This window comes from Telmatherina bonti, assembly GCF_933228915.1.
Source record: "Telmatherina bonti genome assembly, chromosome: 2".
In the NCBI taxonomy this organism is placed as follows: domain Eukaryota; kingdom Metazoa; phylum Chordata; class Actinopteri; order Atheriniformes; family Telmatherinidae; genus Telmatherina; species Telmatherina bonti.
Window position 1 is genome coordinate 16,666,704 of NC_136620.1, and position 15,020 is coordinate 16,681,723.

Genomic DNA, 15,020 nt, shown 5'->3' on the forward strand with positions numbered 1-15,020 from the left:
TAACAACTGCACTTAAGCTTCGTAGTTGCCATGGTGACATCAGGCATCACAGCAATTACAAATAGGAGAAGCAAACACTCAGACTGCTTCAGGAGTTTAGTCCATTTTCAGGAGTCATATGGAAACCTGACATGTTCTGTAAGGTGTAGGTAGAGGCTGCACAGGCGGCGCTGATGTGGTAACTTCCTGTCCATCAGACCATGGCAGCAGCCGAATCCAGCCCTCTGACCACTCACGTGTTAAACACTAGTGATGGGGTCCCAGGGACTAAGATGGCTCTGAGCCTGCATCGCCTGGACACCAAGCTGATGATCTGGACCATGCTGAGTGTTGGGTAGGCTTATTTTCTGGTTATTTTTCAGAGAAGACCAAGAAGAGGAAACTAACAGATCTGACTTTCAGGACGACAAATGAAGATGGCCGCTGCCCTGGACTCATCAGCCGGGAAGCCTTCACTCCCGGTATGTACAAGCTGCGCTTTGAGACGGGTTCATACTGGGAGAGTCTGGGTCAGCCCTCCTTTTACCCATATGTAGAGGTAAGATTCAGTACTCTGAAAAACGATGCATTACGACTGTCACACTCAAACATTACAGTATATGAATGGAGAATAAAGGAAAAGTCTTTTCTTTAGTTACTGTCATCATAAATAGATTAAATAACTGACAATAACACAAATAATTAAAAAAGCATGACATGAAAATGTAAATTAATACCTGCTGTCATATGTCAAATTTGACAACGACATGAATTGAAATAATAAAAAAAAAAGAAGTAAATGAACAAAACTTTAAAAATCCTAAACAGATGATATAAATAAATAAATAGATAATAAAAAGTATAATCATGTAAAATCAGTATAATCATGGCAATGATTATACTGATTTTATTCAATAACGAAAGTACAACTATTCTTACTGTTTGAATAATCTGTTTCTAAATATATACAAATAATCAGAAGGAATTATTTTAACTACTATATCCATATTTTTATTTGTTTTTAGACAACAGCACATAATCATGAGATCAGTAAATAAACAATTTCACAGAAAACCTGAGTGTCTTGCTTCACATCAGAGGAAACTGTATTTATCTGGTCCAACCAACCTGCTCATGTCTTTTAGTTTCCATGAACTTAACAAGTATCAGCAGGGTTGCGTCTGTTCTACTGTCCACAGTAAAGTTAAGTCTAGTCGTGTGATACACACTGGTTTGTGTGTTTGTTTCCTCCCTATCTTCCAGTAGTTTGTGTGCATTTACAGCTCTGGATGAAAAGGTCATCCTCCAGACGGAAGGTTGTTGGAATGATCCCAAACTTTCACAATTCATATTTTGATGTGTTTTTGGGTAAAATACTAAATTAGATTAAAAGTAGTAATCCTATAGTTCTCAAACTGTGTTCTGTGTACGGCTGGTAGTACTTGTACGCCCTCTAGAGGTAGAATGAAGAATTTCTGATATCAAGTCATTAACAGATGCACAGAGTACCATTTGTATGCTGTATAGATTTGCTTTTTGTAATGAATACCATTGTTTTTCTAGTTTTCATGGCTCATCAATGTCAAACAAAGAGTGGGAAAACGTTTCAGATGTGAACTTTCCTGTGAAGAAAAGAGCAGCACCAGCCAAGCTGGTTTATGTAATGATGCTCTGAAAACACCTCACGGTCCATACCGGTGTGATCACAGATCCAAACAAAATGTCTCTGCCTTTATAATCTGTGTAATCTATAAATACTTCTGCTGTATTTCAAAGTCAGTCATACAGGTGGAACTTGAGCTATTTCTTAAGAGGTGTGAGTTTACACTTTAAAAAGTTGAAAACTACTGGTCTAATCTAAACCAGTAATCTAATATAATATGTGTGCATTCCCAGGTTGTGTTCAGCATCAGTGACCCAGGAAAGAAATTTCACCTCCCTCTGCTGATGAGTCGTTTCTCCTACAGCACCTACAGAGGCAGCTGAGAGCTATCAGCATGTTTTCCTCATGTCTCAGGCTTATCTTCACCTCAACCCCAACCAAATCCAGCTGTTACAGCTGCTAACTGTTGAATATGAAATACTTGAATGTAAGACAACATATTATGTTTGATAAATGCATTTACTGTAATAAATAAATGTGAAAAATCTGTCATGAAGAGCAAATGTCAGGTTTAGACTAAGCTCCTCCAAACAAAGTGATTTAACCCATAATCATTACATTTTTAATGTTGATGGGTGATTTCGTCAGTGACATGATGGATTCACTTTTACTCAATTAAATCCTTTAATTATAAAAAAACAACCCTGGCGATCTGTCCAGGGTGTATCCTGCCTCTCGCCTGCAACCTTGAGGTGCAGAGCATGGACAGATGAAATGAAATGAAAAATACTTTATTATTCCCCAAAGGGAAATTCAATATTGTAGTACATAATAATGAATGGTATTATTAAATATGTCCTCCCGATTATTACACGTGCAGCTGAAAGTCTGTAATGTTGTTATATTAGTCTTTATCATATAACACATTTTAGATGGAAACTACATGTTCGTCATGAGTCCTTATCACGTAACAAATGTCAGCCGCACAGTCTACACAGATTTGTTAACTGTTTGCATGAGCTTAATGGGAGGAGTCTAAATGGCAATGGGCGGAGCAGATCTGGCAGGAAAAACTTCTGTCTCAACCAATCAGATAGAAAGTGTAGAATGAGAACATACGGTTTGTTGTCCGTGCTGGTGCCTGAATCTAATAAACCCCAATAAAATTATATGAATTGATTTATATATGAATTATTTTGTAATGTTTTGACTATAGAGAAAATAAAGTTTTTGTGATAAAATTTGATGTAAGAATTGCATGATGTTATTTTTACTTTTAAAAATTTCGTTCAGGTATTTGAAGACGAGTCTCACGGGTCTTTGCATCAACTCGTTTGACATTTCACTTCTTTGCTGTTACCCAATAACAGTCATAAAGTATAACATAATGGAGTTCAGAAGAAAAAGAAGCTCAGATTAAAAATTAAGCGCTGGTTTTTGGATTTTTATTCAGATACTTGAAAGACGGCACAGGGAGGATGTCTCAGCTATTGAGGCTTCTCTCGACGGCCACGCTGCCTTTCTGCCGGGCGGCAGGAGCCCCAGCTCGCCTATCGGCGGTGAGAGCAGTCGGACCCCGGAGCACCGTTCTCCAGGTCGGTACCAGCGTTTACATGAGCCGACTGGCAGGAATTCCTCTAAGTTTATAGTTTAACTTATTAACAATCATATTTAATTATAGTTAGGTTCATCATACATGGCTGGGTAACATTAGTGTTTGAACAGTGTGTACAGTCTTTATATTCCTGTTGTCTTCTCCTTCTGGTTGAGTACATGAAAGGCTAATCACCACGATGTTATATATATATTTTTTATCTGGTTACATCCATGTGTTATGGACAAGGACAAAGTTGTCTTTTTACTTCTAAGCCAGGGTCAAGTGGTCTTTATTCAGTTCTGGTCCAGAGCTGTCAGAGGTCACAGAGAGGTCTCACACACTGACTCATGACAGGACATGTCCAGCTGCTGCTCCTCAGTGTTGGAAAAGTCAATCTTTGTTTTCTTTGTTTGTTTTCTAGAGCTGTGGTCTTTTTAGTCGATCTCCAGCTAATTTTCTGACCTGCCGCAGGTTCCAGTCAGTTCAGAGACGACTGTACTCCACTGAGCCTAAAGGTGAGTGTACACCTGGCTGACAGGATGGCTTTTAGTTCATTTGACATGTTAATACTTCTCCAGCTTTCATAAGAATATAATTAAATGTTTCATAAACATATTTAAGAGCAAGTTGTCATGTTTTCAGTTGCCTGGTTGTCTTTAAAGTTACATAGAGAAGCTGAGTTTAAATACATTTATTTTGGGGTTCTTGTGAGTTTAGGTCAAATGTTGATATCGTCTTATTTCAAAATGAATAATCAAAAGACTATTATGTTCTTAGTCTCAATAACAGATCATTTAAAAAAAAGAAAATACAGATGTTGGGATGAGAATATATTATGTGTGGACATAAAAGTGGATTTTATTGGAGTTTTAGACAAAAATAACAAGAAAATCAGCTGTTTCAAAATGTTTAAAAAAAACTAAACCAACTTTATTGTTTAAATTAATGGACTCTTAGAATAACAGTGAAGGACTCTGTCGTTCAAGTTTAAAATGTTTTCACTGTCCCAGGTAGATTATGTTCCTTGTGTGGTAAATAAATATAAACACTCAGGCAGAGTAATTGTGTGTTATACAACACACAAAAAATCTGTCCATTGCTGGTGTTAACTCACTCCAAGCAGAAGATAATGTCTACGCGATTTGTTAATTTGTATTTTAATATTACAATGCAGCACAAACTGAGTCTGAAGGGATCTGTCTGTTTTCGTTTCCTTTAATAAAACCTTACATGACAACATAATGCGGTTGTAAGATAAACATCCCAGAGATGGGGCTGGTGTTCGGTCTGTGATAACAACCAGTGAAAAACATCAACATGTATTCAGTAAACATGTTTAATCAGGTGAAACCTTTTCAATTCATTTAACCTCGTCCTGATGAGGCCATTTTTGTCTGCTTCCTGGCCAAAACTGAATAAAATTTAAGTTAAACTGTCATTTTAAATACTTTTACTAACGTCTCCAGCTGTTTTTTATACGTAAGAGTCTGCATCATGTTACAGCACTATGAATGTTTAAAAATGTCTTCTTCCACACTCTTCAATATATACATCATTATCTGACAGTAAAGCAGGATGTCTGGCCATGGAGCAGAGGTGATCATCTGCTCTGACTGCAGCTTAAAGCTTATTATATAGCAGAGGCAATGCTGCAAATATATAACTTACTTTTTTGTTATTATAAATTTACAGTGGTTTGTTACATATTTGAATACTTTGCAAACTACATAAAGATTTCTTCCATTGTCTTGTCAGCAGCACGCAGACTCAGGATGGGCAATTCCATATATATGGATATGATAACATGAGTTTATGTCACTTTTTCATCAACACTGATTTTGATACTTCTTGCCCCTTAAAGGAAAATCTTGATTTACATTGTGCATGAATATCTTTATTGGAAAGGTGATATGCAATATAAATAAAACTCAAGAACATCAGTGTTAAAAAGAAATACTTTTAAAACAAATTCAATAAAAAAATAAGATGAAGATATTCACATTTATTGAATAGAAAATAATAATAATAAAAAAAAAAGGTTAAACAAAATGTGATTAATACAATAAAACATGATGTGCAATAACCTGTGTTAAACCAGTAAAATATCAAGACAAAACTGCAGGGCATTAAGAAAGCAAGTGGTGGTTTTCAGATGGCATATGATCCATGTTTTTATGACTGGAGCAAAGTGCATCATTATGTCTTTTCTCATTTGACAAGATGTGAAATGAGCATCTGACAGGTGAGGTTTGTGTTATTCAGAAAATTTCTGAATTGTTTTTTAATCCTCCTTTGGAGATGAATCCATGATCACATGATAACAGAGTTCTTTAACAGATTTTTGCTTTGATCTGGTTATATTTTGTGTATTTGAATTAGTTACTTGGTTTTATTAAAAGTAATTAATACATTATGAAGGAATATACAGAACCTTTTGTACAGCTTTGTCAGTGTCTTTCACCAGTGTACCTGTGATTTTTCCTGTGTTTTTCCTGTCAACCTTTTTCCATTCACGTAGCTTCCATAGCTTAGGACACTATCTCTGACCCACTGCCAAACTGGTTAGGCTGGAGGATGTTGCAGGCAGCAGAACATTCTCCATGGAGTCTCCAGACACATCTTACTTATTTAGGAGCAGCTCTAAAGTGGACAGTGTTGTTCCCATCCTCTTCTTACATTTTCCTCTAATAGCTGAGGTTTGAACTATGTTTGGTTTGGATGCCAATGTCATTCAGCTGATTTTCTCCCTGTCGTTTTTGCTATGTGCTTCCTATGTTTATGCAAACATCTTCTGGACTGCATGTATTTCATGTTGCTTCTGGTACATGTGATAAAAGAGATTATTTAAACTAACTTTTTAAAAATATTTTTTAATCCCCTTTCACAGTCGTGAAATATCAGTCACTCAGACATGGACAAAAGTGCTTTAATGGAAAAAGTGATGAAAAATAGTATAAAAAATATTAAATCACACCATGTCTGAAAGCGTTAGATTATTAAAATGAGCAGAACATCTTATGATATTAAATATGTCATAGAAATCAATTAATAAACTATAGTACATCTTAAATGCTGATGTTGTTCTGTTGCAATCTGCCAGGTTGTTGGAGATAATCATCAAACGGTGAATAATATCTGCCTCTGGTTATTTTTGGATTTTAAGAAACCCATCTGTTTGAGTTTCAGATGGAAAAGGAGGATCAGCAGGAGGAAGACCAGGAGGAGGGAAGAGACCAGGAGGAAAAGACTGGTGGAGTCGAATGCAGAAGGTACGCTCTAAACAGCTGAAATAGAAATGGTTCTGTGCTGAAGTCAGAGTTCACGCCAAGTTAACTGGTTTAATAACACGTTCTGAAAGCTGGTGAGATTAAAAGAAAATTTTCCTAAATGTTAAACTACAAAACCGTGACATGAAGACAGTATAGTAAATGTACTTTATCTATATAGAACTTTACAACAACCCACTGGTGAACTATAGTAAATGTTTATTTATTTAGAACCTTTATCACAAAGTGCTTTACAATGTAACACAAAAACAAAACCACACAAAGAAGATAAAACCAAATAAAACAAAGTCAAAGCAAATTTTTAGCTGCTTTTTAAAAGAGACGACTGAGTCTTCAGATCTCAGACTGAGAGGAAAGGAGTTCCAGAGGGAAGCAGACTCTGCTGAAAAGGCTCCGTCACCTTTGCGTTTTAGACATGTTTGTTTCACAACCAGCAGACGTTGCTCACAAGATCTCAAGAACTTGCTGGGAACACAAGTCTCTGATACTATCAGGTGCTTTGTTATGTAGGTCTCCTTATGTTAATACCAGAGTTTTACAGTGCAGTACGAAATAAATAGATAGCCAGTACAATTGAAGTAGTATTGGAGTCTCACGAGTGAATTTGGAGGATTTTTCTTTTTGCCTTGGCACAGCGTTCTGGACAACCTGGGGATGTTCAGGAGATTTTTTGCTTAAGCATAGAAAAAAGTGCAATTTAGAATAGCTCTAGATGAGATAAAGGCATGGACGATCATCTCCATCTCACACGGTGAAACAGATGGACTCAGCACTGTTTTTTTAGATGATAAAAACAAGAACGTTCAAGTGATTTTACATGAGCATCTAAAGGCAGTGCATGATCAAGAATTACCTCAAGGCTCCTAACTGAGGGCTTAAAGCATGAGGCAAGTGGACCAAGCCTCTCAACTACAGACAATGACTTCAGTTTTTACAGTAATCAGCAGAAGTATGTTGTCATTCATAGTCTAAAAGATATAAATGGCTGATTTTCATCAGCATAGTAATGCTAAGAAATGTCTTTAAAGAGCCTAAAATATGCTGCAGAGGCAGTAAATATAAGATAAACAATATGGGCCCTAGAACAAACCCTGCAGAACACCATAGGCAATTGATTAAGAGAAGGATTTTAGCGTAACAGAAACCAGAGAAAATTATCTTCCAGATAGAAGGATGACTATTTAAGTGCAGATCCTGTTACCCCAATCTTCAACCTGTCAAGCAAGACATGATGATCGACCATCAACAATAACACAGAGCAATGACCTGCATCACTCTGCATCAAGATATCATTATAAACTGAGTAGAGCTGTTTCGGTGGAGTGAGCTCTGTGAAAGGCAGACTAAAAACAATCCAGGATATTGTGTGCCTCTATCAGAGCTGTAATCTGCTTAGCAACTATTTCTAAAATCTTAGAGATAAATGGCAAATTTTAAGTGGGTCTGTAGCAGCTAAGAACTTTAGGATCTAGCTTGTTGTTGTGTTTTTTTAAGAGGATAAATAAAATTCTTGAAATAAACAGGGACTGTACCAAGCAGCAGCAAAGTATTTCTAATTGTGTTCACACGGACACCCATAGTCAGGAAGACCTCTTTAAATAGAGAAGTAGGTAGGACGTCAAGAGAACAGGAACAAGCCTTCACTGAGCCGACTTGTCTGTCCAGCTTAGATAAAGAAATGGTGAAAAGTTATCTAAAATCTACAAGCCAAGCTGAAGGAGACATAGAGCTTCTCACAATTCAGGCTGTTTCAATAAAAAAGACCAGAAATTTTTCACAATTCTCATTTTGAGGCAATGAGGGCAGCAGGAGTAGGAGTACCTAAGTTGCCAGTGGTGTTAAAAAACACTTTAGGATTATCTTTACTTTTTAAGATCAGGTTTGAGAAGTAGGCTGCCCTTGGATCTCTAACAGTATTGTTAAAAGAAATCAGGATGTCCTTTAAGTAAAGTAGGGTGACATGCAAACCAGTTTTCTCCCATAGATGCTCAGCTTCCTACAAGAGCGTTTTAGACACAGAGTACTGGTGTTTAACCAGGAAGATGACTTTGCAACAGAAGCACATGTTGTTTTAACCTGAAAGACTTTTGGTCTAAAATGGAAAGACTGTAATTGCTAAAAAAAAAAAAAAAAAAAAAAAAAGGTCTATGGAGAAATCAAAATCCTTATAGGAGGATCAGAAACATCAGAAAACACAGCAGCAGCAGAAGAGTTAAGTGTACGAGAGCTGCCCACTGTCCGAGCACGAGAGAGCAACCCAGAAAAGGACCATTTAAAAAGAGTAGCGATGATTGGAAATAGAAATGTCTTCAAAGTCAAAACAAGGTCCAAAATGTGGCCTTTTGCATGTGTGGACCTGGACACATGCTGTGTAAAAATTAAACGAATCCATGACACTGATGAAACCTCTAGAAAAGAGGTCAGAGTCATGATCAACATGTGTGTTAAAGTCACCAACTCTAACCAAGCTGGACAGCTTTATAGTGGAAGATAAAAAGTCGCTCAACTGAAGAACACGCTGTTTGAACCGGGTGGATGGTAGAAAACAGCACAATGATAATGGGTCATTATCTCCCACTTTAATCAGCTGCATATCAGCTGAAGTATTGTGTCTGATGTTCAGTGAGTGACGTGAAAGACGGCTCCTAAAGACTGCAGCCTCCTCCTCCTCCTCCTCCTCAGCAAGATGTCCAGGGGCTGGCTGTGTGAGGCACCCTGCCAGGTTTTTAGAAGGGATAAAATTTTCAACAAGAAAGTCAATCTCAGAGGAGCAAAAGCCCAATTTTTATTGGGGATGGTCCAAGTCAAGGGCCGCAAGAGGTGAGGATCAGATCCCTGACCCTTGGATCATCCACACGTAAGAAACTGAGACTAAGCAAGAGAAGAGTAGGGATAAACACTCTGCAGGTAGAATGGCCCCATGATGGCTCAGAAACATTTTAACTTCACAAGTAAACACAACCAAAAACAAGCATGATGAACAATAGGAGGCTCTGGACAGGAGAAATGTCTCACAGTCAGACATGGAAGAATTTGGTAAAAATTCGAGTGGAAATCTGATCAACCCAGACCCCTATGATCTGATGCAGCTTCATACTTTCTTGCCTTCGGTGGAGAATGAAATGCATGGATGTGAATGGACCTTAACTCAGTCAAAATCCAGATATGAAGTTTTTAGAACAGTCTCAGTTGTCGGATTATGAGGATAAAACAATGTAAAACATAATACATACATCACCATTTAAACTGGGGTTGGTAATCTTGCTCAGAGACTTTTTTTTTTTTTTTTTTTTAAACTCTGGGTGAAGTGGTGTCTTGTCTGGATTGTAGTCTGTACATTTTGTAATGAACGATAAGAAATATAGTTAGGGTCGAATTTAAGTTGTTTATTTCTTATATTTCATACACTTCCTCTCCCGGTTCTCCTCCTCCTGCAGCACATACCTGATTCCACACACTGCATATAAATAGCGTGTTAGGATGAAAATAGTAGTAAAAAAGTAGTGAAGAAGAAACTTGGAAGGGAAACATGGCTGAGAAAATACAGGAAGGATTTCCCCGACCCGGCTCAGTTTATTTGCCTCCTCCCACTAAACAGCCAAGAAAGAGAAAATCGTTGGTGGGAAAAAGCTGCGAACTAGAAAAACACACGGAGAGCGCAAACCTCTACCACGGCATTTAAAAAATTCCTGGATCCAAACAGTGATCCGGATCACCACCAAAATTAAATCAGTTCTTCTTTTTCACAACAACTCCTGAAAATTTAATAAAAAACCATCCATAACTTTTTGAATTATCTTGAACACAAACGCAAAGATAAACGCTGGTAAAACATAGCCTTCTTGGTGGAGGTACGAAAAAAGCAAAACCCTACTCAGAGGGGCAGGAGCCAAGACAGGGTGCTACTTTAAAAAGCTTGCTAGGTCCCCAACATTACCTACCCCAACAAAAATGACAGAACAGAATTTATTACTAACAGTATTTTGTGGAAAAAACACAGATAAATGGTGAACAAGTCTTTTCTCATCTGCTCTCAACAAACAAGAATACAGCAGAAACTCTTTACATATATATAAAAAAGAAAAACAAACTCCGACTACAACATTGCTGTTTTCCTTCTGGGATTATGAAAGTATTTTTCATTTCACAGTGACCTTTTTCATATGAAAATGTAACATAATTGATGGATCATTGTGGATTTATTACATGAATAATCATTACATTTTGCAGCTAAATTGTAAACTTCTAGATGAGATGTCTGGAAACCTTCCACAGATCACCTAAAGGGTCCACTATTGATCACAGTGTTCCTGAGAGTGTTATACACGATCGTTCCTGGAAAAACAGTTCATCATATAGCACTCAGGGTGGCGGAGACCTGGCAGAATTTTAAGAGTTACTAAACTAAAAAAAACTCAGTGGATGCTTGTAAATTTAAACTTGTTTTTCAGACTGTCCCATCATTGACTGCATTATTAGACATTAGATCAACATGATGGATATAAATCCTGGTCTGGTGCTCAACCTCAGGTTAACTGTGATTGATGCGATTCACCTGTACAACATGAATCCATGTGTCTGAGCTGTACTGCGGACTGCATACAATCTGATGCAGAAGGATGGAAATTATTCTTTCACATAATTTCACATCACATCATTGCTAAAGGATGCATCAGTTATTACTGTGAGTTTCTCTGTGTTTAGTAATGGCCACTTCAGATGTTGTCGCACAAATGTCGTCTGCTTTAATGTTTCATAATGGCCTTATGTTTGTGTACAGGGTGACTTTCCCTGGGATGAGAAGGATTTCCGTTACATGGTGTTGACACTTACTGGAGTCAGCTCAGTTTTGCTGTATTTATACTTCCGAGACAATGGCCGAGAGATCAGCTGGAAGGACTTTGTCCACCGCTACCTGGGCAGAGGCTTGGTAAGGAGAAACCTTGTTGTTCTTTTTGATTTAACTCCAACAAAGCCTAAAAAACATGTTTAGGTTAACATTGTGGTGCTCTGTGCAGGTGGATCGATTGGAGGTGGTCAACAAACATTATGTCAGAGTGATCCTGATGCCGGGAGCTGATGCTGAAACGGTGAGAATGCTTTCTGGGAAAGATTCTAATTTATGGAATGGGAACAGAGGTGGGAAGAGGAGGCAAAAAATGTACTCAAGTAAAAGTAAAATTACTTAAAGATAATATTACTTAAGCAGGAATAATAAGTGGTGATTAAAAAAATACCTAAGTATGAGTATTTGTTGAAAAAACTGAGTAATTGTTTGATTATAACATCTACTTTATTTAATGAAATGATGTAAGATCATGTTAGAACATTGTAAAATAAATAACCACATTATGGACTGGGACAATGTAAAAGTCGTCAGATCAGAGAGCAACTCTCTCCTGCAGGCCCACCTGGCAATCTGACCGATTTGCTCAGTAGGCCACGCCTCAAACCCACCAGAGTTCCACCACCAGATGATAAGGACACCTAAAACTATCTCCTTTCTTACTGAAATGGTCATGATTCCTAATCAGACTCTGATGTTACTTATTTGGAGTCGATTGTCAGTAAATTACCAAAACTATCTTCCAGCTATCCATCCATTCTTCTCCATTATTTGGAGTCACCTCACCTGGAAGGTGTCCATGAGGTATCCTAACCAGATGCCAGAGCCACCTAATCTTGCTCTTGTCAGTGTGATGGGGAAGGGGCTCTACCCTGATCTCATATTCTCAATCTTGTTTTTTATGTCACTTCTCACAGCTCTTGAATGTTACGGTCTGATTAGACCAGCAGAACAACATATTTACTCACAGACCTGTTTGCCAGGGGCTCTAATCATTTTGGACTCCACTACAGTAAGGTGGTGGCTCAGAGAAGGACACATCCATTTTGACCATCCAGAATCTGTAATAGCTGATGTGACTTTAATGCATCCTTCTATAGAAAATGTGTAGTGGCGTGGTTAGCTTACGCAGCATTTAATTAAAAGATTCCGAACACTAAAAGTGTGGAAACAAAAGCCTCCTTGAAAACTGCATTATATTACTGGTCTTTCACACTGTATGGAAGTAAAACATGAGCATTCATCATCCTAAGATTTAACATCAGACAGCTGCCTCTGATAGGTTACATGTTTTATTCCTTGTCTGATAAGGTGTCGATGAGCGATTATGCTGCTATGGTTTGTGTTGGTCATGTGACTGCATGCAAATGTCTGACTGGTGAAACTGGCTACATGTCTGGCAAAAAGAAAGCATGTCTAATTGGATAAATGGTCAAATCTAGTCTTGCTCAATGTTGTGGAGTAAGAGCCGTGTCTTTCCTTCACAAGTTTCTTAAAAAATAAAAGGTATGTTTCGTGACTTGTATCATTTTTTGGTTTTTCTTATATTTATGTGTGTGTGTGTGTGTGTGTGTGTGTTCTGTGACCCTCAGAGTTATGTGTGGTTCAACATCGGCAGTGTTGATACTTTTGAGAGGAACCTGGAGGCTGCACACATGGAGCTGGGCCTGGAGCCAACCCGCCGAGCCACCGTTGTCTACAGCTCTGAGAGCGACGGGTAACTTTTCCACACACACTCGATCAAATGGCTAAACTTCACTGAAAACTAGGGGTGGGAAAATCGAACCTACAAATTGAAAATCTGGATTTTTTTTGCTTTACAATTTGAAAATCGATGTTTTTGTTAAAAAACATCGATTTTTTTTCCAAACAAATAAAAATAATCTAATTTTAAAAAATATGGTCATTTTTTGTTGATCTTTTTACTTGTCTTCTGGGGCGTTATAGCAGCAGAATGATGATCTGGCTACTGTGTCGTTTTTTTCTAATTGAAATCAAGAAATATTACGAGCAAAAAGTTTTATACATTTATTTTGTTTTTAATCTACAAAAATCAGCAATATCAAAGAATTGTGAGAATCGCAGTTTAAATTGAATCGGCACCCAAAAAATTGGAATCGAATCGGACAAAAGCATATCGTCACAGCCCGAGTGAAAACACTCAGCTAACTCAACTTTGTAACACTTGAGCAAGAGGAAATGTTTGACCTCCCAATCCTCTTCCCAGCTCTTTCCTGATGAGCATGATCCCCACCCTCCTGCTGATCGGCTTCCTGCTTTTCACTCTACGACGGGGGCCGATGGGAGGCGCCGCTGGCGGTGGGAGGAGCCCCTTCAGCATGAGCGAGTCAACAGCCAAGATGATGAAGGACAATATTGAGGTGAAGTTCAAGGACGTGGCGGGCTGTGAGGAGGCTAAACTGGAGATAATGGAGTTTGTTAACTTCCTGAAGAACCCGCAACAGTACCAGGATCTTGGAGCCAAGATCCCCAAGGTGAACACACAAACGCAAGGCGGCTCCTCAGTGGGACGGTTTTATGTCCACGTGGACTGAATGTTGTCCTGAATATTGCTCTAGGGTGCGGTGCTGTCTGGACCTCCTGGGACGGGGAAGACTCTGCTGGCCAAAGCCACAGCCGGAGAGGCCAACGTACCCTTCATCACGGTCAATGGCTCGGAGTTCCTGGAGATGTTTGTGGGCGTCGGTCCAGCCAGGGTAAGCAAAAAAACAAACAACCATCATGATGAGTAACACTGCTGAAACTCCGAATGTGTGACTGAGCTGCTCTCTGAAGGTAAGGGACATGTTTGCCATGGCGAGGAAGAATGCGCCCTGCATCCTCTTCATCGATGAGATTGATGCTGTTGGGAGGAAGAGAGGCGGAGGGAACTTTGGCGGTCAGAGTGAGCAGGAGAACACGCTGAACCAGCTGCTGGTAGAGATGGATGGTAAAGATCTTCTTACTCTGCAGGTTCAAACCTGAAGTCGGATAAAACGCCGGAACTCATCATGTCTGGATTTTCCATCAGGTTTCAACACGGCTACTAACGTGGTGGTCCTGGCTGGAACCAACAGACCAGACATCCTGGATCCAGCGCTGATGAGGCCGGGACGCTTCGACAGACAGATTTACATTGGTACAGGAAGTTTTTATGCATCATACTGGTTTTAAACTGGTCTTATCATCCATAGCCCAACTGGTGGAGCCTGTGCTTTATTTCAGATTTAAAAAGTACAAAACATTTTGGATCCAGATAATCGTATCCCTCTTCCTTCTGTGACAGAAATGTGATTGGTTTTTGAGTGAATGTGTAAAATTTGGGACAACTGTTTCTAAATATGACTCATATTTTCAGACTTGGAGAATGAATCCATTGCTGCCACCTCTACCTGAACTTGTTACAGGTAGAGGTTCAGCTATGGAGATAAAAGTTACAATGTCTGTCCGGGCTCCCTGTGTATCAGCTACACCAGTGTATGATTTCATTTCCGTCTCCTCTCAGGTCCTCCTGACATTAAAGGTCGGGCGTCCATCTTTAAAGTCCACCTGCGACCAATTAAACTGGACCCTAGTATGGACAAAGATGCTCTGGCGAGGAAAATGGCCGCTGCTACACCGGGATTCACTGGTGTGTAACATCTGCATAAGTTTATACTCTTGAGACAATCTTGATGTTTGCTGCTGTTGTTTTTTTAAGCAAATGAA

The 15,020-nt window shown here is 38.8% G+C and overlaps 2 protein-coding genes across 2 annotated transcripts in view; both read left to right on the forward strand.

The window, feature by feature from the left end:
* Window positions 1-200: 200 nt before the first annotated feature.
* Window positions 201-1,965, forward strand: urahb (urate (5-hydroxyiso-) hydrolase b; the record flags this gene model as incomplete). The annotated part of the gene is made up of 3 exons (XM_079252940.1): window positions 201-334; window positions 403-538; window positions 1,876-1,965. The coding sequence occupies 3 exons, from the start codon at window positions 201-203 to the stop codon at window positions 1,963-1,965; spliced, it is 360 nt and encodes a 119-aa protein (XP_079109066.1).
* Window positions 1,966-2,929: 964 nt separating this feature from the next.
* The window catches only part of afg3l1 (AFG3-like AAA ATPase 1), a 17,277-nt gene continuing 5,186 nt past the window's right edge, over window positions 2,930-15,020 (forward strand). Inside the window, exons 1-11 of the mRNA XM_079253943.1 lie at window positions 2,930-3,177; window positions 3,601-3,694; window positions 6,366-6,448; window positions 11,247-11,396; window positions 11,485-11,556; window positions 12,905-13,029; window positions 13,540-13,807; window positions 13,892-14,029; window positions 14,109-14,262; window positions 14,344-14,451; window positions 14,818-14,943. Coding sequence (XP_079110069.1) covers window positions 3,061-3,177; window positions 3,601-3,694; window positions 6,366-6,448; window positions 11,247-11,396; window positions 11,485-11,556; window positions 12,905-13,029; window positions 13,540-13,807; window positions 13,892-14,029; window positions 14,109-14,262; window positions 14,344-14,451; window positions 14,818-14,943 — 1,435 coding nt within the window. The 5' untranslated portion in view covers window positions 2,930-3,060. The remainder of the gene's footprint in view (window positions 3,178-3,600; window positions 3,695-6,365; window positions 6,449-11,246; window positions 11,397-11,484; window positions 11,557-12,904; window positions 13,030-13,539; window positions 13,808-13,891; window positions 14,030-14,108; window positions 14,263-14,343; window positions 14,452-14,817; window positions 14,944-15,020) is intronic.